Source organism: Falco peregrinus, chromosome 3 (genome assembly GCF_023634155.1).
Source record: "Falco peregrinus isolate bFalPer1 chromosome 3, bFalPer1.pri, whole genome shotgun sequence".
In the NCBI taxonomy this organism is placed as follows: Eukaryota; Metazoa; Chordata; class Aves; order Falconiformes; family Falconidae; genus Falco; species Falco peregrinus.
In genome coordinates this window covers 115733814-115756723 of record NC_073723.1, presented here as the reverse complement: position 1 = coordinate 115756723, position 22910 = coordinate 115733814, and the positions used below count along the sequence as shown (strand labels likewise).

The 22910-nt window shown below is 48.2% G+C and overlaps 1 protein-coding gene across 1 annotated transcript in view; it reads right to left on the bottom strand.

Moving 5' to 3' along the window:
- Window positions 1-467: 467 nt before the first annotated feature.
- WASF2 (WASP family member 2) overlaps window positions 468-22910 on the bottom strand; it is a 33622-nt gene continuing 11179 nt past the window's right edge. Inside the window, 9 exon segments of the mRNA XM_005238282.4 lie at window positions 468-5139; window positions 5616-5865; window positions 5867-6140; window positions 7924-8079; window positions 9652-9782; window positions 10958-11075; window positions 12196-12349; window positions 12873-13007; window positions 16991-17144. Coding sequence (XP_005238339.2) covers window positions 4982-5139; window positions 5616-5865; window positions 5867-6140; window positions 7924-8079; window positions 9652-9782; window positions 10958-11075; window positions 12196-12349; window positions 12873-13007; window positions 16991-17120 — 1506 coding nt within the window. The 5' untranslated portion in view covers window positions 17121-17144 and the 3' untranslated portion in view covers window positions 468-4981.

The window sequence follows — 22910 nt, the reverse complement described above, 5'->3', positions numbered from 1 at the left end:
GGTAGCTCCTCCTGGATAAAGCTTCCTTGGCGCTGTTACCCACCGCCGGCAGCACTAACCACCACCATCGATAATCCTCAACCCACCTTGGCACGGCTGCATTTCGGTACTGCAAGAGGCTTCTGCACGGATGGTGTTTGCAAGACAGCTTGGGACCCGCTGGCTTCTTCAGCGCTCTGCCCAGGCACCTGCGGACAGGACACAGCCCGGGCGCCCTCCCTGAAATGCAGAATGCAGCCAGGCTCCCCAGATCACACCCCAACACCCTGGAAGATGCACTGCAGGACATAAGGTGCACAGGCACCAGCTGCTCAGGTGCCCCAGCACCTCCCCGTGCTGCTGGGCAGACGAAGTCCCACACAGAGAAGTCGCAGCAGCCCCTCTGCCCCCAACCAACCACGTCCATGTGCCACAAACCACACCGCAGCTCCCCAGTACATGCCCGGAGGAACACACGCAGGCACTGATCAGAGAGAAAGGTTTTATCAAGTTTACAGTTAAAAAAAAAAAAAAATCAAAAAAAATTTTATTTTTTTTTACATGTACATTACAAAAAAAAAGGGGATCTTCATCCAGGGGTTACTGAGCTGATTATTAAAAAAAAAAAAAAAAAAAAAAGCAGCAGGAAAGCCTGGCTTACACAGCAACCGACAGGGAAAAGCACAGACAGACATTACATGGGAAAACAGGAGGCAGCGAGTCTGCGCCGCGATGCACAGGTACGGGCACGGACCAGGCTCCGCTCCCCCAGCAGCAGCAGCTTCACGCCTGCTGCACCCGTGCACGCGAGGCAGCAGAATCTGGCCCTCAGTGTTTATTTTGCAGGAGTAAGAAAACCAAACAAGTCTACAGTATTTTGCTCATGAGGTTGTTGTTTTGTGGGTGGTATTTTTTTTTCTTTTTTCTTTTTTTCTAAGCAGAGTTTCACTGCTGAAACTCCTTTGGTCTGAAGTGAGTAACCCCCTGCACCCTGAGAGTATCCGTCAAACATCACCCTTCCGACCCCCAGCCTGGCTGGGTCCTTCAAGGGTGCTTCCCATCTCTCCTCCCACCACATCTGCTCAGCAATAAACCCCTAAGATACAAGTGGAATAATTACTCTTATAAATATATTTATATCATGTAGGAAAATAAGGCACTTCAGGAGGGTTACAGCTTGTCTAATTCTACGACATTCTAATCAGGAAGAAAAATGGGTTAGTTTCTGAAATGAATTAAAATGAATGTTAATACAGTAATAAAAACAATCGGATCCACTTCCCAATTCAAGGCTTTGTTTAAAAAGGAAGAGAAGAAAGCACACACACCACACACCCCCTGAAATCCCACAGCAAGGAAACCTGAGCTGGGGCAGCTGCATCTGCCCCACGCAAGGTCCTGCCAGCCAGCTCCCCTCCGGCGCCCGTCAAGGGCAGGTACTTTCAAAAGAGGCACGTTAAATAAGTTCATGGACTGAAGAAAAAATAGAAAAAAAAAAAATCCTTTCCCTGAAACGACACTCTGCACAGTTTCTCGGCCATCTGGGACCTCCAGGAGCCCCATCCCTCGCTCTGGTCTGGTGCTCTGGGTCTGATAAGGAGGAGAAAGCAGTGAAGGTCACCGACTGCGGATGAGGCTCCAGGCTGAGCCCGGGGAGCCGGGACGAGGCTTTCCCTGCGAGCGAGCGGGCAGGGGGGCGGCGGGGGAGAGGCTGCCGGGAGCAGCAGCCAAGCACTGCGGGCGAGGACACCGGGAGAATGTTTAACCAGGAGCGTGGCGCCGGGAAGGGGAAGGCCTGCCCAAACTTGCATGCCTCCAGCGAACGGCTCCCAGGACAGATGAAATGGCTGCTCTGGCTCTGCACCTCCGTACGGACACGGCTCGGGGCTGAAATGGAAAGACGGGGGCTCCCCCCGGGCAGGTGGAGAGCGGGGAGGACCCCAGCTGCCAGCTCTCGCTTTTGGCTTTGTGAAATGCTTGAGGTTCGCCCGCCGTGCCGTTCAACCCAGCCTTACACGGGAATAAAAAAAAAAAAAAAGGGGAGGAAGGAGTAAGTTAACATGAAATGACAAAGATGGCAGGGGAGCCCAGCACAGGCCCTCGGTCTACATGGGGCTGCAGCCTGCAGTTACGGCACAGCTGCTCTGTCTTGCAAAGGTTGTTTTTGGCACCTCTCCTCTTCCCCTACTGGTTTAAGAAATATTAAGCTTACTTGGTGGCCCAGTGCTCTGTGATTTTGCAACGATACTCAAAGACGGTCGCTTTACACTAGTTTTTCTCAGGGATCTCCACGCTAGGCTCATACCACTTCTTTTTGCAAACAATGGAGATGAAAAAAAAAAAAAATAAAATCAACCATAAAAAAAACCCCAACCGATCTTTCCTACCAGTCCACAACCCTTCTGTTTAAGATCCAGCCATTTTGATTCTCACCTTGGGATGGGAGTTTGAAAGCAGAGGGTGGTTACAGCAGGCTTGCACGGACAAAGCAGCATCCCTCCCATTGCCAGGAAGACCTTGCAAGCAGGCGAGGCAGTCGGAGGAGCCGACTCCACCCGCAGCCATGCCAGATCGCCCACACAGCATCCTTGTGCAACAGGCAGCGCATGGGGCAACCGTGTCCCTAATGCCCTGAGGCACGGCCCTGCCTGACAGACCATCCATCTGGGTCACAGAGAATATGGCACTTTTCTGTATTTCACGCGACAGGAATACTCGCTCCCCTTTCCCAACAGGGGCCAAGTCTAGTTAAGGCAATTTAAAATTAACCCAGGTTTGGCATTTGCGAGCTCCTCGCTTCCCTGTGTGATAACGCTGTCAGCCCGGGTTAGCTTAAAGGTCCGTTTTCCCCAGGAACCTGTCTCCGAGAGAAGCCAGAGGAGGACGCTTACAGAAACAGCAGAAAAACAAGAGGCTGTAATTCTCCTCTAACCCCCCTTACGCAGCTTGCAGCAGTAATCAGTTTGCATTTCCAAGTCCCTCCACTGCACAATGGCTCACTAGCACTCGAGGGGTCTGTTCCCTCTTCCAGAACCTGGAACTAGCGCTGCTCAGATGTTCCCAGCCCATCAGGATGCCTCGCTGTCTACGCCCTTTGCATCCTGCCTAGCAGCTGATTTGCAGACAAAAGCTGACGGTGTAGCGATCCAGTAAATCTCTCAGGGTCGCACTGGATCTCAGCTTGACCCACACCCCAGAAAAGCCCATCCTCCGGGCCATCATCTGCGCCGTCAAAGATTAAAAATGCGCACACACAAGAAATCAGGAAGAACCCAATGGCACCAACTGAAGCCATCAATCAAACCCCAAGAAGGATTTCCAGCAACGTGGCCGCCTCGGGCTGGGCCTAGCATTCCAGGTACCAGCAACATCATTAAACAAGGCAAGCCAGAGAAGAACAGGCACAGGCTGGCAAAATACTGTACAACAGGAAAGGCAAAGAGGTTGGAGAGTTGGTCTTAATGGGACATGCAGGTGGTCCCACCCCACAACAGCTGGACCCACGATCTCCAAAAGGCTTTGGAATTGCTTTCCTGCATGACCCTGACAGAGTCATGTCCAAATTAAAATACACGTCTGTAACATCAGGGGTGTTTGTTTCTAGGTTTCCAAGATACGCTTATATTCTACGTAAGGTAATAGAGAAAAAAAAAAGCAATAAAACCTAGGTCAGCTAGTTCAAGTTCACCATTTTCTCCCCCTGCCAGTACTGTATCTGTAGTGAGCAGCCGAGGAACTCATAGGGTTAGTGAGAAGAAATGCTTTCTTAAAATTAACTAACGAATTAGAATAACAAAATTTCAGGAAACAACGTAGAGGTTAGGTCCGATGTTAACTGACGGGCAACTCAATTCACACAGAAGAAATTTTTAGGCACACAAACTCCCCTCCTTTGGTGGAAAGGAGGAGGAAGCAAAGGTAATACCAGCATTTGCTACTCAAGTCCCTGTGTAAAAAGCATGGTCACCCGGCTAGAAAAAGCACCTCTTCAAAGTGACTGCAGCATTGCCCTGAACAGGCCAAAGGCAACCAAAGCGGCTGGTGTTCAGAGAACCCCTCCCCACACCATCTCCCTGCTCTAGGCACTTTTTTTTATTTTTTTTTTTTTCTTTTTTAAACACACTCTCAGCATGAATTGGAGAAATCAGCAAAGGGCAGTTTCGCCACCGCTCAGTGCTGACCACACAGATGTGTCTCAGTGGGGCAGCAGCTCTGCTCTCCCAGAAGCGGGAGGCCGAGCAACTGTTCTGCCCCGGCTTTGCATCCCTTTGTGCAAGTCTCCTTCGGCAGACTTGGCAAAGCAGTCCAGGAGATTTGAGGAAGGTAAAGGCAGCTTTTAAAATAAAAAAAGTCCCTCCTCACATTGCACCCAATGCACTCCACAGCCCTAGAGCCAGGAAGCGCACCCCACACAGGGTAGTCTGGAAATAATACTAGGGGGTCAGAGGGGAAAGAATTGTGCACTAGTGCCAAAACCGGATTATTTGACAGTGGGATGCAGCAGAGAACTGACATTTAAAGCCCATTTTCTTGCAGTACTACCAGTATTCACTGGAAAAGAAGAGCCATCAGATCAACTGTCTGCTGTTGCAATGAGAAAACTAGCTGAAAATGTCCTTCATCTGAAAGGCCACGCGGCCACAACAGGATCATCCATCTTTACTTTAAAAATCCCTCAGGATGGAGGGTTTATATGTGCTTTGCCTGGTGGCATCGAGAATCTGAAGGTTTAGCTCTCTTTTAAATAAGCAACCGTTACACCCCCTCCAGCTAAATCCCAACACCGCATCCTCAGCGTCCATGATGCCTTTTGGAAAGGCAGAGCACAAAGTCCTGCCAAAGCCAGAGGGGGAGGGAGAAGGGAGATATGCTGCTGGTTGTCTGAAAACCCTTGGCACATCTTTGGTTACGGGATGAAAAAGGAAGTGGTGGAAGGTTTGGCCACCTGATTCTTTAAGATGTTAACCCAGGACAGAAGGGGGAGACGGGGATGGGACTGTGGTTAATCCGACCATTCGTCCTCATCGAACTCCGAAGAGTCATCCTCAGAGTCGCTGTACTCCACAGCGATGCGGCGTGACAGGATCGTTGCCACATCATTGCCTACAACGTCCCGCTTCTCCTGTTCCCGCTGCTCCTCCACCTTGCGGAGCTGGAAGCCTGTTGGGAAGAAGGCAACAGAGGGGATCATGCAAAGGCTTTGGTCACACTGAAATCTTCAAAGCAGCCATCCCTTTGACACAATCCTCTAGGCAAGGCAGCCTGTCCTCTGCCAGCGAGTACTGGACATGCTGTGGGGTAACACTGATGGTGAATGACAGCCAAGACAGGCTGGGTGGGCAGGTGGAATGGGAAGCAAATCGTTTCCGTGCTCCGCTGAGGGGTTAACACCACTGCCATTCAATCCACTCATAAGCACCGACCACACCAATTCCAGCGCTGCAGTCTCCAAACTGCAGGCGGAGGCAGAAAACCTGCTGAGGTGGTCATCAGGGTGGGTAGACAAGGAAGGACCACAAGGGACAGGTCTCAAGCAGCGAGGCAGTCGCACCACTGCTCGTGTGACGGCTCTCACTCGGATACCGTGGGGTTTTACAGAAGCAAAGGAGAAAGTTGGTACTGAAACAAAACCTTACCTTGACGAATAGCTGAAAGTAGATCACTCCTGGCATCGCTAACCGCAGGCAGGGATGACTTGGGCTTGGAGGAGGAGGTGTCTGAGGGTGGAGGAGGGGGTGGGGGACCATCCAGGCCACTGGAAGACAAAGGTGGTGGGCCTGGAGGAGGTGGTGGTGGCGGGGGAGGCGGCGCACTCCCACTGCCCAGCTGAGGCAGCGGAGGTGGGAGCATGTTGGAAAAATCGACTGCTGGAGGGGGCGGTGGGGGGTGGCGGGGCAGCAAACTCAGGGTGAGGAGGGAAAGAAGGGGGTGAGGGTGGTGGTGGGGTTCCCGGGGTCGAGAAGCCCAAGGGGGGCGGTGGAGGCGGGGTGCTTCCTATCACTGATGGTGGTGGCGGAGGTGGCGCCGGAGGAGGAGCAAAGCCCGGCCTGGCCGCTGAGGGGGATCCGATCGGAGGAGCTGGTGGCGGGTGGCTTGGGCTAACCAGGCTGGATCGTTTGGTCCCTCCAGAACCAGAACCTCTTTGGTTGTCTACAGGATAGCTGTTGCAACAGAAGGAGACAGACATAAGGCTATTAGCTGTGAGGCCAGATTAGACCGTACAATCTCGATGTTAATGCAAATCATGTGTGACTGCTGCAGTCCAGACAAAAATCTAAGTTCCAGCTTTAACTGGTGTTTCCATGAGACTTCACTCTTGGGTTTAGTTCCCTCGCAGTGTTTCTTTTGGCCTACACCACGAGAACAAAGGAAAGCTTCTGGGGACTGGCAGAAATGCTATCATTCGTCCCATCTCCCAGGCTGACAAGAACATGAGCCATCTCACCTCTCCGCCAGAGGCCAGGCGTCATGTCTGAGCCCAGAGCTGCCTCCTGGCTTAAGAGCTCCTGCAGCAATGAAAGCCGCTACCCCTCCATGCTGAGGTCAGACTTATGACACGCCAAGCGGGGACATCTACCATGATAAATCGCACAAGGACTGGTGGGTGTGCCAGGAAAGCATATGCTCTGAACACCTGCTAGGAACAGATCTCTTCACTGGATTCCATGGCTCAGAGCTGGAGTGCAGCAGCCATGTCTCATAGCTCGCCATGGGGAGTGAAGAGGAAGACAAGGAAACCCAATGTGCTCTTAAGGAAAACACCGATTCATGAGTGACTGAATCTCCCACTTATGGAAGCCGTGTTTACACCAGAAAACACTGCTGCCCATAAGACACTGTAATATCTTACATATGTGTAAAGGAAGCCCTGAAGTGACATCCCCTCCCATGCTAAGACAGAAAAATAAAGTGCATTCGCCACAAAAACGTCACCATTTTTAACAGTGCACAGTGCTGATCCAAGACAGACTACTGGAGATCAAACCTAGCTCCCAGGGTTCTTTAAAAACAACCACCAAAACAAAACCAGAGAGGGGAGATCTCTGTGGCTAAGCAGAGATCTAAGCAACTGCATAAGGCAGCCTCAGCTTCATCTGAAAGCTCGTTTCTGCTCTGCTCTGCCCTAGAGGAACATGCTGCAGAGTGGAGTGCTTGGTCTCTTTGACACATCAGAAGAGCCTTTTCTGCAGCGTTGCTGCCTTTGGATTAGATGGAGACAAGCTAACGCAGTCCCATCTATCAGACACACTTCCTCCTGTTACTCTTGACTCTATTTTACTGCCTTTAAAAAAAAAAAAAAAGGCTACTCTCTTGTTTCACTCTTTGCGTCTTGAGCCACTGTTGGAACATAATTCTCATCTCTAGAGGTGACTAGAAGTCACCATTTCATCTGATACAAAGCAGCTGCCCTGAACTTGCACCAGCACCTCTGGGAAGAAGTCAGCTGGTGTGCACAAGTCCTTTAAATTTAACTACATCTACATCTTCAGGGCCCATGTTGTGTGTTTGTCAAAGATCATAGGGCAAACGGTAAAAATAAAATAAATTAAAAAAAAGGGTGAAAGAAGCCACTCTTTGCAAAGCTCTATCGGGAACGTAAGTTACACGCTCTGGAGCAACTGCATTGGAAAACCCATGCAATGGAGCCAGACCATTAATTGGGATCCTGGTCTTTTTGAAAGCAAGGTAAATTTACTCTAGTTCTCACCCAAGCCCATTTTCCCCTTCTATACGTGAACAACGGCAGTGGCTGGGATTTACGGAGAGCTGTGCTGCCTGTGCCTCCGTCCCTGCCTGCAGTTGCACTTTCCCTCCAGACAGGAGCATTCTGGTTCCCGTACAACACCCGTTAGGAAGCTATGCTGAACTATCTCAGCCTGTCTCATGTCATCCTTTTACACCACCTACTACTCCTTGGTGACAGAAGGGATCCCGTAGGCTTACCTAAATTCCACCGGGGGTGGAGGCAGGCTGTCATCTGGGAACGAAGGAGGTGGTGGCACAATAGAGTCAGTCTGCGGCGGTGGCGGGTAGCAGTTCACGTCCATGCTTTCGTTTGAACCGATGCTGCCATTCTGATACACCATGTTAGAGGGGTACCTGAGTGAAAGCAAGGCAAGCAATTTATTTAAAGAGTTCAAGGCAGTGTCTAAAGCTCATTTTTCCCCTCGCTCGCAACGGCTTTGCCTCCTGGAAGGGTTACAACAAACCACAGTGCAGCAGTTCAACCACCGACCAGCAGTCATATTAACCACGTGGATGGATCAACCTGCAAGGTTTAGAAATGAGGTTTTCTAGCAGGAATGGCTTTTCCCAGCACAGTGGGACCTGCTGTTAGGTGGGACCTTATCAACCACCACAACAGGACACACAAAACCTTAAAGCAATATTTAAAGAAAAAAAATAAAAAACTCTCTATTTCTCAAAGCATCCTATTTGAAGAACCATGTCCAGCTGTTTTAGTTTGCTCTGCATAATTCTTCAACTAGAATTTGTCCATATGCTCTCATGTTTGTTTATGGCTATCACACACCAGAACAGCATGAGTATATATCTTAGTGAACAAGAAAACACCAAAATAAAAAAATATTTTTCTTAATATTTGATTATAGAAAAAAACCACTTATAAAAGTATTTTGACCAACCTGGACTTGAAGGACTCCCAGTTACAGTGGGCATCAATAGCAAAAGAAAAAAAAAAAAAAAAAAAAAAAAAAGAGGCACTCAAAGATGCCAAAAAATAAGCTTGAGAATAGAATATCAAAAAGGAACCCAAGAAACAGTGATGCCATTAAAAGCAAGTATCCAAAACTGAAATGGTACCAGAGCAAGAGACCACTCTCACACTGAACTTTTAATGAGCTCATCTCCCTGTGGGGTGGTGGAACCACCCCATTCGTGGGCGCTCTGGACCTCAAGTGAATTCAAATGCATGAACATGCTCACATGAGAGAAGAGAGGAGCAAGAAAACGGTGCTGTTGTGCTGCTCGATTCCTCTGCTAGAAACCAAACCTGTTCTCCTATTAAACTAAAAGCAAGTTTTATTTTTAGCTGGAGAGTGTGATTTAAAGAGAGATTTTTCTTGTATGAAAGGAAGCTGCAAGGAGAGAGCAAGCGAGAAGTGCATTGTGGGGAATTCTGTCTGCTTCCAGCCTTGCTGGTGTCAAAAGTTAAATGTATTCCCAAGCCAGAAGCGCTGAAGAGAGATCTGTAGCTCGAAATACTTGGATGGGGACAGCCCCCGCTTCAACTTTAGGGTGTGAAGAGCCATTTGCGAAATGTAACAAAGCAGTCACACAATACCACCGAGATGCCACCCCACTCCTCAGCGTACGGCCCAGAGGCTAGGTGTGATGGGAAGGGCATCGTGATGGGGTAGGGAGCCAAAGCTCTCAACACTTCCATGCCCACAAAACAGGCAGCCGACAGCAGACTTGCTACAAAAGCTGTTCCTGCCACCTTGTTCAAACCGTGCAGCTCCCTGATGTATTTAGCAAATTTTAAATCAGCAGACGGATTTACTTTGGAGAATCTGATTAGTGGCAGTATCGATCCGCACTGTGCAGCGGATCTGGAGAAGCTGCAGAGCAGGGTGAACTGCATTACAATCAACAACGCCCGCCCGCTCCCCCTCACTGGGGAGCTGAGCAGAGAGCCCCAGACTTGCTTACCCAGCAGGGCCATGTTTGTCCTTTGACTCAACAAATTCTTGTCCCATTTTCAGCTTCTCCCACTCTTCTTTCCGGGTTTTGATTTTCCGCGGATTCACATTTCCTCGGTTCGGATTCTCTTTTTTCTCTTTCTAAGGGAGGAGGAATCAGACAGAAGCCTTATTTCGCTTTAAACTCACTGGGAATAGGGAGGGATATGACAGACTCCTAGCAGTTTCAAGAAGATACATTCTCAAAGAGGGCAAGGATTTTTAATTTACTTTCCCAACTGCTGCAAGCTCCAAAGATCTCCCATACAAAGAAGCTGGAGCACAGATAGCATAAAAAAAAAAACCAAAAAAAAAACCCAAAACAAAACAGACAGACATCAGATTTCCCCGGTGCAGCCCAGACACGATGCCATCGTTACTCCCTGGCACGACCACCTTGAGGGCAGAGTGAAAGCTCAGCTTCCCATATCAATTCAGTTTTTGGCCTCTGTGTCAAGACTGCCAAATCTCACCATCACCTTGCTGTTGTTAAGTGCTTTGGGGTGCAATATGGACACTCGTCTACAAAAAAACGGGCTTTAGCCACCCTTGCGCTCTGCATTCTAACGTGCTCTAAATCTCTCCTGTGTTATTTTGATTGAAAAATCATGATCTGGTTTGATATTTAATACTCCAGTTGCTCAAAAGCTAAATAAAGTATGCTCAAACTGAATCTTTTATGGTGTAAGTTTCAGTGTTGGTAAACATGGGTCCAAATCCCCAGGCAACCAAACCAGCAACTCTACCTGGCATTTTCAGCTTAAACGGTTTTGTTAAGCCTCCTGCTTGCCCCTGATTTAACATCAGGCCCTAGTTTTGCACTCCTGAAGGGACATTTTCTCCTTTCTTTACTCTTCCACAGTAGAATTTATTACACCACTCTACACGCTGCAGTGCTGGGGCAGTGGGATTTGCACTGCTTCAACACCAACCAGACCCCCTCTGCAGCATCAGAAGTGCAGAAAAGACTCCAACACAACTTTCTCCCCTGCAGACTGCACCAGCGCTATGTTTGAGGACTACAAATTAAGCCATTATAACCATACAAAGACAGTGGCATTTGGAAAAACAGATTAAGGGTATCTTTGTTTTCTTTTTTTAATTAACAAGGATGAGAGCAAACCAGATAAAAACTTCACTGAATTGATCCCTAAAGAGTTTAAGAGAGAAAACCTGGATTTTGGATAGCAACTTTGGAGCCCAAGATTTATTAACACTTCCCACCTCCTATGCTTCCCTGACATGCCTCTATGGGCAGAGATCTCCTATTTCCTCACCCTGTGTTTCCGCTTCTCTTTCATAATATCCTTGGTGTCCTGAAGCATTTTCTCTTTCCAAAGGTCGAAGAAATATGAAGGATCTGTGTAGAATTTAAGCGCCTCTTTGCCATCATCCCTAGAACAGGGAGGGGGAAAGAAAAACACACAAACAGGAACCAAGTCATGCATCTGTTTGAAGCCCAAAGAAAACACAAAGCACAACCCCAGATGACAGTTTTAAAAGTCTGCAGCGAGTAGGTCAAACACACCGCTCTCGCCTCTGTCCCCCATTTTAGAACAGGCTGCAAACCCACAGCCTCACTCTTCCTGGCTCTCCCACTTGCCACCGCTTTTGCCCTCACACAAACTCCCCATCACTCAGCACCTGAAGGGCTCAGCTGCTCTGAACAATCACCAGGAGAGCAGCAGGTCTCTCACTTCAACTCCCACTTGTTTCTGTTGTATTTCTGGTGTGAAAAAAAAACCCAACAAGCCTTCTCCAGCTCAGGAACCCTAAATCAGACCAGCAGCGTCCTTGAAACTCACAAGTGAGTGCGCACACACACACACACTCTCCTCCTACTTTGCAGTGCAGCCGCGTCTGGCAGAAGACAGCTGCCTCCAGCTATCTGTAATTACTTTTTACCTGTTCAAAAGATATTTATGGATGTGGGCTAAGTCTCTGTATTCTGACCCCCTTTACTTCTACTACCTACAAGATGAAATCAGAGTGGGACTGCTCAGGAGAACTGAGTACATAGCCAGCGTAGGTCACATCGGATGTCTCGGACCAGGCACAGAAGGCCACAGAAAGCATCTCCAGATCTACAGGAGTCAGCTGCACCCACCTGGGTGAGAGCCATTTACAGATGTATGCTCTGCAGTTTGCACTGCGGCTTTCTGGAGAGGAGCCATGGGGCTACAGAGAAGCACAAGAAAAATGCATCATCTGCACAACACCTAGCATGTTTATGCAGTGCCAGCCAAGCCTTGCCCCAAGGCAGTCACAAAACTGACAGCAGGTAACCAAATATATAATTTTCTAGCTACGTTCATTTGTACAGCCCCAAAAGCAAAGTTTCATGTAATCCGGAGGACGGAGATTTCCTGGTGGATCTCGGTTTAGCAACTCAATTTCCCATTGTAAACGGCTACTTCAATACAGCACAGGTGGGAAATGACCTCCTTGGCAGGTTGGGAGGAAGAGGTACTCCTCCGCAAGGGAGCAACGGGCCAAGAAGGTATTGCAGCCATACCTGTAAGGTGAGAGAATGTTGAGAGGTGGAGGAGTATTACAGGTCCTATAGGTTTCAAGGACAGGCACGGGGAGAGAATCTCTGTCGAAGAGCTTCTGGTCCTGAGTAGTGGAGCTTTTGAAGGCCTTCCTGGTGTTAATGCCTTGTAGGGAGACTGTAAGAAAGAGGAGAGAGCAAGTGAAGAACAGCCTGACCCAGGCCAATGACACTGAAGACCAAGTAGTGAACATCTGATTTCAGTTGGAGTTCTTGGCATGCTTAGCACTTCTTAAGGTCAGGTTCCTTTTCCCACAGATCTCTTGGGAAACTCAGCAAATTTCAGATCATGCCGTGCCAAGATCCACTGCTGTATAGACACGGCTCTCTTGAGAGTTGCCGATATGGTTTTGAACTCCTGTGACCAAGCCTTGAGAAGCGCACCGCTATCAAACTGCTGAAAAGCCAGTTTCCACACGGAGACTTTGCTAACAAGCCAATCCAGACTCAGCCAGAAAGGCTATCCACATGACATGAGCAGCACGGTGCTTTTTCTGGAAACTGTCCCTCTTAGGCCAAGAGGAGACATTCCAACACCCATCGCAGTGTCATGTTCATTTTGTGTGCATGAACCAACCACGCTGACTCAATGAGAACCTATACCACGCTTGGTCTGCAAGGACTGCGCTCCACTCCGTTACCTTCTTCCTCTTTGGGATCCAGCTGAGTGACTTTGACTTGCAAGCGGTCAACTCTCTCGACTAGAACGCTCACCCGTGAGGCAAAGGTGTTGGCTTGAGTAAACAACTCTCCAAATATGTCTTCTGCAAATTTACCTGGAATATTAAAGTGTCCACATTACCCTTGTGAGCCGCATCAGACCATATTCAGTCTCCCAGTGGGCGTTCTTGAAGAAAGAAGAAAGAAAGACAGACCGAGCCACGCTTCTTTTCAAGTTTGTCAGGGTTGAGTTTAACATCCAGGAAGAAAACGCTCTGCTCCACCAAAACCTGACATTTCCAAGGGATCTTCAAGCAATAAAGAAACAATCAAGACATACTTTCAAGTCATTATTAAAGTAACGAAATAAAGAGGGCTGACAACACTGTACTGGTCTGAATCTGCATGGGTCTGTAGGTCCTTTAAGATTCTCTGCTGTCGTGTTTATTACACAAGCAAATACAGTTAGATTTTTATTGCTCTGGAGAATCTCAAAGGCTCCCAGTCTCCAGCAGGCCTGCCTCCAGGGTAACTGGCACATATTTACAAGCTCAAAGTACTCTGGAACTAGAGAGCAGACCCAGTCCTTGATCCTAAAGCCTGAGCTCCAACCACAGACGAAAGCACTGACCCTTTTGTTCCTTCAGGTGGCAGTGTCTGAAAAATTGATGCATTCACGTTTATTCTAAATCAAAACCAAAGGGGAACTTCTCAAACAAGGATATTCTCTCTTTAACAGCTTGGATTGCCCAGTGGGCTGCTATGACAAACATCATCCATCCTTTGGACTGCGAGAGTGCCTAGGGGCTTGGATGAGGAGCTCGCTGCACCACTTAGAAGCATAACAAAAAGATATCCCCTGTCCTTAAGAGTTTAAAAATCTATGCACGCAACAAGAGATGACCACAGGTAGACAGATGGGAGAACTGGGAAAAAAAAAACCCTACGAACTTATGATGAGAACAGTCTTTTTGTTCTGCTCTCAGGCATAACCCAAGACAGGGAGCCCTAACCACTCCGAGGACAAGGCTGATCAGAACAGACTTGGCACTGACAGCAGACACAGGCCCATGGAGCTCCCACTGATGGGAAACATTTCCAGCCACGGCTGTTGAGTACAAGGCTGCTCCCAATAAGCAGTCTGGTTTTGAAGTGCATCATCATATGGTCAACAGTTTGTTCTGGAATCTGTTACTCCTAAAGATCCCCTCCAACATTCAGGGAAGGATAACCAGTTGGAAGCCTAACTTTAACAGCAATTTTGAAAAATCTGGTTGTCTGCAATGAGTCACATCGAAAAGACAAGCACCCCTTCCACAAGGCAATGCGAGGGCATCCCCCGAAGCCCAGCTGCAAAAATACTCGCAGCTATCTAAACTGACATATCAGCTACTTGTTCATACTCCCATGCAGTTCTCCTTACACTGCCAAGTACGGGGAACCAGCCAGGTTAAAAATCAACCTCCTCCACCCCTTCTGGTGGCAATACCAGCTTGAAGTGTTTGTAGAAAGCAAATGCTAGAAGTTAACTTCAGCTGACCTTCTCCTTCCACTCTCCTAGACAATACAAACTCCATATACGCTTCATTAACAAGCCCAACCAGCTTTCCCCACACTCACGAGAAGGATTTTATTTCTGCAGACCTAAGGGCCAAGTAGCTCCTGCCATAGCCAGGTTTCATAAAGTGCTCTCAGTGTTCAACATCAGCGCAAGACCAGACCTCCTGTTCGACCAGAGAGCGAACATTTATCTACGGGATAATTTGAGACCTCCCAGCAACAGCTCAGGAAAAAAAAAAAAAAAAAAAAAAAAAAAAAAGAGAAAGTTGCAATTTGGTTTCTACTTTAATGAGAACTGAAAGTAATTTCTCTATTTCACTAGGAACTGCAACAAGTGCTAGGGAAAAAATAAAGTTTTTTGTTTGCAACACTGACATTTCAAGCATAAAATAATAGATAAACAGCACTGCATATACCAGTCTTAACACTGGAAGGAGAAGAAGGGATGCTCCATATTCCCTTGCCTGTGTCAGCACACCTGTACAGTCACCATCCAGCATGCCACATACCGTTCTGTGTTTCATGTACACTTTTAGATGGGGTAAGGCAGAGATTAATTTTTTGGTTTAGTTACTTTGACTGCAAAAGTGCAGCTTACAATCAGAATTATCTTTGTCATGCACTGGCAGGAAGACAGACAGCATGATTTAATAGGTCTTTCCATCTTTAGCTTGTGGATTCTATAAAATCACACAGAAACGCACAGTCGACTTATACAAAGTGCTACCAGCTGTGATAGTAACGAAGGGTAAACTCACTGGAATATGAAAGTTTGACAAGATTTATGTTTGCATCTTTGTAAAGAGACTGTGGTGCACTAGGCATGGCTGATTATTCACTTGACAGGGCTGTCACAGCCTACTGAACCTGCTTTACATTCCTGTAATATTCAACGTACGAGGAAGGAGCGGATTTATTTTTCAGAAGTAAGAGAGAGAAAAGGAGGAGGGGGCAGGAGTTTGGTCATTTGGGCGCGAGCGTTCTGTAGCAGTTAGCCTAAATATTGCTTCATTTAAAATACTGCTGACCCTAGGGAAGCGGGTAAGAGATGGTGCTCAGCATTTCCTCCCCACCCGCCTCGCTCCCCTTGCACACAGACAAGCACGCAAGTGTCAGCAAGAGCCACCTCTCCCGAGTTTCCCCTCCAGCACTCTCCTCAAGGAACCTGCCATTGGTCCAGCGGCACGCACCTCCCTCCCCGCATCGCCAGCGAGGCTCCCAGGGTACCTTCCCAATAAAGAAACCAGGCTGCAGTTTGGCTTCCAGCACTTCACCCTCTCTGACGAGGTAGAAGCAGAGAAGCTTTGAATATCTGAGCTGTGCAAAGAAGGTCTAAACCTGAAGGATCCCACCACGGCTCTGTCACACTAACCCACTGTGTGCCTTTGGACTGGGATTAGCTTCCTCCGCAGCTGAGATTTGCACAGCTTTACTGCCTCCTTCCTCATCATTTCACATGCACGAGATGGATTTTACTCACACTCCACGACCATCTTGGCTATGAGACTTAACAAATGAACAACAACGGCCAGTTGAACGCGAGCAGGGAGACTGGTCTTGCCTGTGCAGTGACATTTCTACAACCCAACAGAATGTGATACCGACTGGCAGCAAACACAGGCCCAGATTTTAGCGACAGCCATGGTCTTCACTGCTGGAAAGAGACTGCACCGAAACTTTCCCTGCCACATTCACGCTATGGTGGAAGACAAGGGGCTTGCTTTGCAGAGCAAGCAGAAGTGCTTGCAAACACCACAGAGCCACTAAACAATATATTAATTTGATTTTCAAAGTCTGGCTTCAAGGGCAAAGGTGGCTAATCAGAATCCAGAGCATTTCAACAGAGTAAGGACTCATCCTGGAGAGACCACAAATAATTCTTTGTTTCTTCTACGGCATGTAAGGCCATGTTTTCCCTCCAGCCTTCACAAGGCTATTGGTCAGCCCACTGGAGAGCTGAGCTAGGCATCGCTTATAGCTCGCGCTGCCATTTGAGCCAGCGGCCCCAAACCCCCAATACTCCAGAGGCAACGCTTGGCTCAGGCTGGGGACTTTGGGTCTTGCAACGCAACAAACAGCAGGGGCAAACAGGCGGCTTCTGCATGTGCGCTTTAATTATCTTTCATTAAAAAAAAAAAAATAAAACTACTGACACAGTGTAGATTCAACACAGTCAAGCTCCATTTAGTAGCGCGTGCAATTACAGGCACATTCTCTGACACAAGATCCTGGCTGCTCGGAGAGCCTCCCATTTTACAAGCCTGAGTTGTGCTCCATCCTTCCATCTGCAGTTTCGCTGCAGCCTCTCACACACGCACGCACACACACATACACACACCCCCCTCCCCATTTTCTCTTAGCTAGGAAGGCAGTGGGACCAGGGATATGAAATTAGCATCAGATTTCTTTAGGAAAACATTTTAGCATTACCCAGGGAAGGCAGATGGGGGAGAAATAGGAACACGAGAGTAGAAAGGGAGCTAAATAAAGAGCACTAGCGACTCCTGAGGGCAACGCGCAGGCTCGCCATGGTACTCACTCAGGCTGCCCAGCTGTCGAATGACATTTGCCAGGGTGATGTTGGTCATGCATTCCAGCTCGCTTCGAACGCTAGGCAACGTCTGACGGCACAGGTGCCTTGGCTCAATGTTCCTCGTTACTAACGGCATGGTGGACCTGCTTCAGGCACTGTTCTGAAAGATGAAAAACAACCCAAAAAAGAAACAGGAAAGGATTACTCAACCGCAAATTCCAGGCACACCAGAGCCATGGTGTTCGTTTTTCCTGCTCTCAAATGGCTTTATTTATAAGCCTTCTTTCCCCCCTCCCCACCCTTATAAAATCGGTTCATCAGAAATAAAGACCCTGCTGTTCTACGACTTGCAGTGACAGCGAAGCCCCACCAGCTCAGGTACAGAGGCAGAGATGGAAAACTGCACATCTTCGCCCACACGCAAGGTGCTGCTGGCATTACCACAGCCGTTGTTCCCTTCCTACCCATCCGCCGCTTCTGAGCAGTCTCCTTCCTCCCGTGCTCACGCACGGCGTCTTTGGCGAGTCTTACAAGCTCTTCTTCAGAAAAATTTTAGACTTGCGATCAATAAATTAAACTGAGATTTAACTGAGAGGATGAAGACTGGAGATGTTAAAAAAAAAAAAAAAAACACAAACAAACCCAGAACACCCAACCAAACCCCAAAACAACCAGGCACACCAAAGCAGGTTTGGTGCCTCCCTCCCAGAGCAGCAGGCAGGGCTCTCCTGAAACAACAGGAAGCGCTTGCAGCTGACCAGGAAACTTTCTGGTGACTGTTCCTTATCCTGCAGGCTGCACCCCTCTTCCCTTGGGAAATCCCCCGGGGCCAAGGTTTACACTGGACCATTGTTTTCCTGCTACGGCAGTTTAAAGTTGAGGGAGCTCTAATCAGGATGCAGGACTGGAGTGTGCTCAGAAAGAAGTCAAGATTGATTGTACAACAGTCAGGACAAACTTCCAGTTCTCTAAAAAAAATTAATAAAATAAAATAAAAGACAAAAACATAAGTGTCCGGAAGTTATGCTTTGGACAGAAAACTCTTTTATGTGCAGGTCAGTGCCTTGAACTAACAAAAATCATCTTTGCTAACAGGCTGAAACGTTGGAAGCAACAAACGGCTCCCTCTCAGATCATCTGCCTCCAAAAGAGAGGAGGAAACCTGGGTAAACAGCTCAGAACAAGGAGCACGATACATGCCTGAAATCTTTAAGACTAAGTGAAAGCAAATACATCCCAACTTCTTGATTAATTTAGAAGGGGAAAGAATCACTTTTCTAGGTCAGCTGAGGAACAACCCAAGAGAAGCAGCCAGCTCCCATGTGATAGGCATGCTGATCTGCTTGGGCTGGGTGTAAAAATAAAACAGGAAGCTAACAGCTTGGGGAACATGGCTTCCTGTCACCAACAGCAAAAACCCAAGAACCATAAAAAATCAGCTGTTTGCTCTTGACTTTGAGCCACCCTTTGATAGTCTCTGTGGCAGCTGGCAGCTTATCTTTGAGGTCCAGGAGTCCTTCCTGGATGCTTTTCTATCAGGGTGTTAAGAGGAAGAAGTGGGCATTATCCCTCCTAATTACCTCACAACCCAGATTTTGAATTGCTAAATTTGACCCATTAAGGCAGAGGAGTTCAAGAGCAGCAGCGTACCAGGCGCTGGGATATCTCCCAGACAAGCAGATGTAGGTTGCCATTTTGCAACGCCTCTACATGAGGGATTTCACATGCTGGCTCCTGTGCAAGGAAAGGGTCCCCAAAACCGCACACCTCACAGGAGAGGGGTGTGAGATCTGCATCCAAATAAATAAAAGCAGAGGCTCTCCGAGGACTGAAGCCCATGATGTTCTTCACCGTGTCCAAGCACTGCAGCAGCCATCAGTAACTGCTGGGATATTTAAAGAACAGGGTGAACTAAGGAAGGACTCTGACCTTCGCTTCCAAATACCCCGTGTTTTATCGATTACAGCCCAAGCCCTACAATCTTTTGTCAGCTTTAGCGGTTTATGCCAGACAAACTTTCCCAGCTCCCCCCAGACTGCAGTCTGCACCAACAAGCAGCTCTCATAAACAAGGCAGCATTTGCAGGCTGCCTGCATCAAGCTTCTCCCCCGTGCTTCCCCAGGGCTCAGCCCGCGAGCACGCACGGTGGGATCTGCAGGGCCAGAGCGGACAGCCCGTCCACCCAGCCCGGCTGGAAACCTTCCAAGGTGCAGGACAGACAGAAGGAAAACAGCAAGAGGAAAAATAAGCCTGTAAAGAGGGGGGTGGGTGGGTTTTGAGATGTGAGCGTGCAGCCGGGTCAGACAGGCACAGATAGTAGTAACCTCCGCAAGTACGGGGAGAACAGGGCAGAAAATGGAGTAGTGCCCCAAATACCCACAAATAAACAAAGGCTCAGAATATGTTGTCTACATGCATCCCCACTGAAAGTGTTTGCCTGCAACGCATGTTTTGAAACTAAGAGCAAGGACTAGTGCTGAAAGTTGCTTTTTTGGGGTTTTTTTGGAAAAATAACAATGGTACAGCACACGTACAGTATGAATTTGCACCGGTGCAAGACAGCAGAGATAAGGGCTAAGAAAAGCACTCCCTTTATAGCCTAGCTCATCCTGCCAGCCACCCCCACCCTCCCAGCACAGCTTGCCACACTCCACTGCAGAATCAAGAGTTTCGCCCTTGTGATCGCTACGACAGCCCTCCTCACAAGAGTACGGCAGCACCGCTTCTTCTCAAGGCGACTGGACGGCTCTGCTGCCGCGCTCCTGCTCCTAAAACCAGTCAGGATCCAGCAAGCAGCAGTCACACCAAGAGATTAACCCCACGGAGCGCTGGAGACGAGCGAGGCACAGAGGACAGGATGGGCTGTGGACAACCACCCTTCTGCTCACCCAGCAGCCTCTGGGATAAGAAGCATTTTGAAGCAAAATTTCCTTCCCTTGAGCGGAAGGGCAAAGAGCTTCAAGGTTTCAGATGTTTTTGTAGGGCGAGGCGGGCAGATAGGAAGCCTGGGACCTACAACCAGAGCCTGGTGCCAACACTAGCAAAAAGAGCAGTCACTGGCCCCAGAAGAACGTTTTTCTCCATGTCTTTGGAGGGTAGGTACAGAGGTAACAGCTAATGGGCTCCTGTAAAACCTTCATGCCTCACGAGTAGGTGGGACAAAGATTAATAGTCTGGATTGGAAACTAAGCAGTGTATTTCAAGAACAGCAGTCAGGTGGGGCAGAAAATCGAGTGTGGAGAAGGGACAAGGTACAAGAGCAGAGGCAGAAGGAGGAAGGAAAACCCTAGAGACAGCACACAGCGTACGGCTGGGGGCAGGGAAGATGCACAGTAAATGAAACAAGGAACGGACAGACCTAAAAAAGCTTTCCAGGAGGCTCTTGCTTTTATTCTTTAAGAGAGTCATTAAGAAGCCAATTGACAGCATGCTACCAAGCAAGGGCCATCCAGAACCGCTTTACTTTCAGTGGTCAGGGCATGACAGCACAGCAGTTTTCCACCCCAGCTAGCCAGACTGGTCATCAGCATTAGTCACTGTCACGTAACTACCGCAGACCATACATTATAACTAAATCCTACCATTCAGAAGCAAGTTAAATGAATTGCAAGGCCAAAAAATCCTTATCTATCAGGCAAAGATAAGTGTTTCCATTTGCTTATTAATGTTGAAGATTAAATTTGTTTCAGCAGTAGAGTTTGGGGTCTACACGCTGTTTTTAAGCAGCTGCCAGAAACACACGGCATGGGTGACCTGCCCCAATGCCACTGTAATGGGAGAGGAGATCAAGTATGTTAAAAGTAAAAGGAAACTGCCTCTTAGAAACAGAAAACTGTCTGCAACAGATTTCTAATGAATATGGAAAACAAAGAAAGGCATCCAACTGAAACACAGCGCTAGCTATGTGAGGAAAGAAGTTAAGTGATCTTTGCTGGTTGCAGAGTAACACCGGTTGGGAGAGCTGTAAGGAAATGGGCTGATGCTGAAGCTGCTCAGGTGCCAAATCCACAAACACTGCTGCATCAATTGATGTTCAAAATCCTCATCCTCCCAACTGCCGTGCTTCACACCTTCTTAAAAACAAGAAGTAAGGGCTTTTGTTACCGTAACAAATGATTTTTCTCTCCCACTTGAATCAGAACCTTCCTACCTGCTCACAGCAAGCATTTCCTCTGAAGTCTCCAAGTCACGGCTTGAATCAAAGAAGGCTCCAAGCCTTGTTATGACGGCAGTGACTAAAAGCCAAACCATCCGAAAGGCCCAGCTTCGCCCTGTAGCTCTTTCCCCCTCTCCTCCCCACAGCTGTATGCTGCCCCACCTCCAGCCGGGCATTGCCAGAATTCCTCATAATTTCCTTTCTCCCAAAATGCTTACGCACACGTTGCCGAGCCCTGGCCCGCTCCACAGCCCTGCGCCGGCCCAGAAAGAAGTTTGCTGAGCACGACAAAAGCCCTGGAAGCTGAGCTCACCACTCCTACATTCCTACCAATCTTCCAGCCACAACTGGCAACTCATTTCCAGGATTCACCGGGCTTTTGCTCCCCATCACCCTTCCTATCAACTCCTGGGCATTCCCACCACGGACACAGTGGTCTCTGACACCTTGTACTCCTCCAAGAAAGCAGGATCCCCGTGTAGTGCTGCTTTGCACGGCTGCCGATCTGACACGCAGCTCCCTCCGCAATAAGCTCTCGCCCCCAATGGCTTGCTCACCAGTTTTTAAGTGGATTCTGACTTCAGTAATTATTTCTGTAAATACTCGTGGGGCACTGGGGAACAAGCGTGGTGCAACACAGGCTCGTAAAGGGGAGGAAAAAAAACTCCAACCAATTCCAAAACTGTGACTTGCAATTTTTGCCTTTCCAAATCCCAGCACTTCAAGCAAAGCACGAGGTAAATTCTAGTGGGAGGTGTCCCTGCCCATGGCAGGGGGTGGAACTAGATGATCCTTAAGGTCCCTTCCAACCCAAACCATTCTAGGATTCTATGACATTCAAGATAAGTGCACTGCTCTAAGATTTCTTATCAGCAAGTCATTGACCGCTCTCCCCATGAGCTCTGCTGTAGCAGATCACTCAGGAATCCCAGTTCTGGATTAGAATCAAGTACAATTGGTTTGTTTCAAACAAGAACTGCCAGTCTATAACCCCCTTGCACAAAGCTGCATCTTATTGACTATTTTTAATAAATAGGGCTGGCACAGTAGAATTGGACAATTGTTACGAACAATAAAGGAGACAGACTTTGATTACAAGTATTGAGAAGCAATACAGGGACATTTTGGGATTGAGTATTTGCTTTCCAACACGAGTTCTTTCAACTGAAAACAGCAACTCAGAGCAAATACTCCTTAACAAGCAGTTTGGAGCAGAGCAGAAAACAGCACTGCACAGCAAGAGAGGAACCAGCCTATTCATTTTTTAATTTTTTTTTTTGTACAGCAGGCAGATCGCACAGTCAACACGGTGGTGCAGAGGAGAAGGCAGGCAGGACTACAAGGTGAGATGTGTGTATGCAACGCACACAAAGAGCTGTAAATAACAGGTGAGTTGGAGGGAGAGATCTGGCAAGTTCTCCTCCCTGGTATTTGACCAGCTAGCATAGCATTACTGGGAGTCACCTGGGTAATTCCCCACTCAATGTGACACACAACCTCTTAGATCAGGGACCATCTGCAAATAAATCTGGACCCCAGCAGAGATATCATCTGTCATAGTGTCTGGTGTAGCACAAAGCACCTAAGGAGGACAGAGCACATTTTTGGGGAAGGGGAGGGAAATTAGGCTTGATTTGCAAGTACATCAGGGTGACCAATCACCCTGCCCTCAGCAGGGCTCACAAAAATCCTCTGCCTGGACACAAACAAGCAGCATAGTCAAGGAGACCAAGCCTTCAGCTAAGCGCCTTGGAGAGCAGCCTTTAGGAG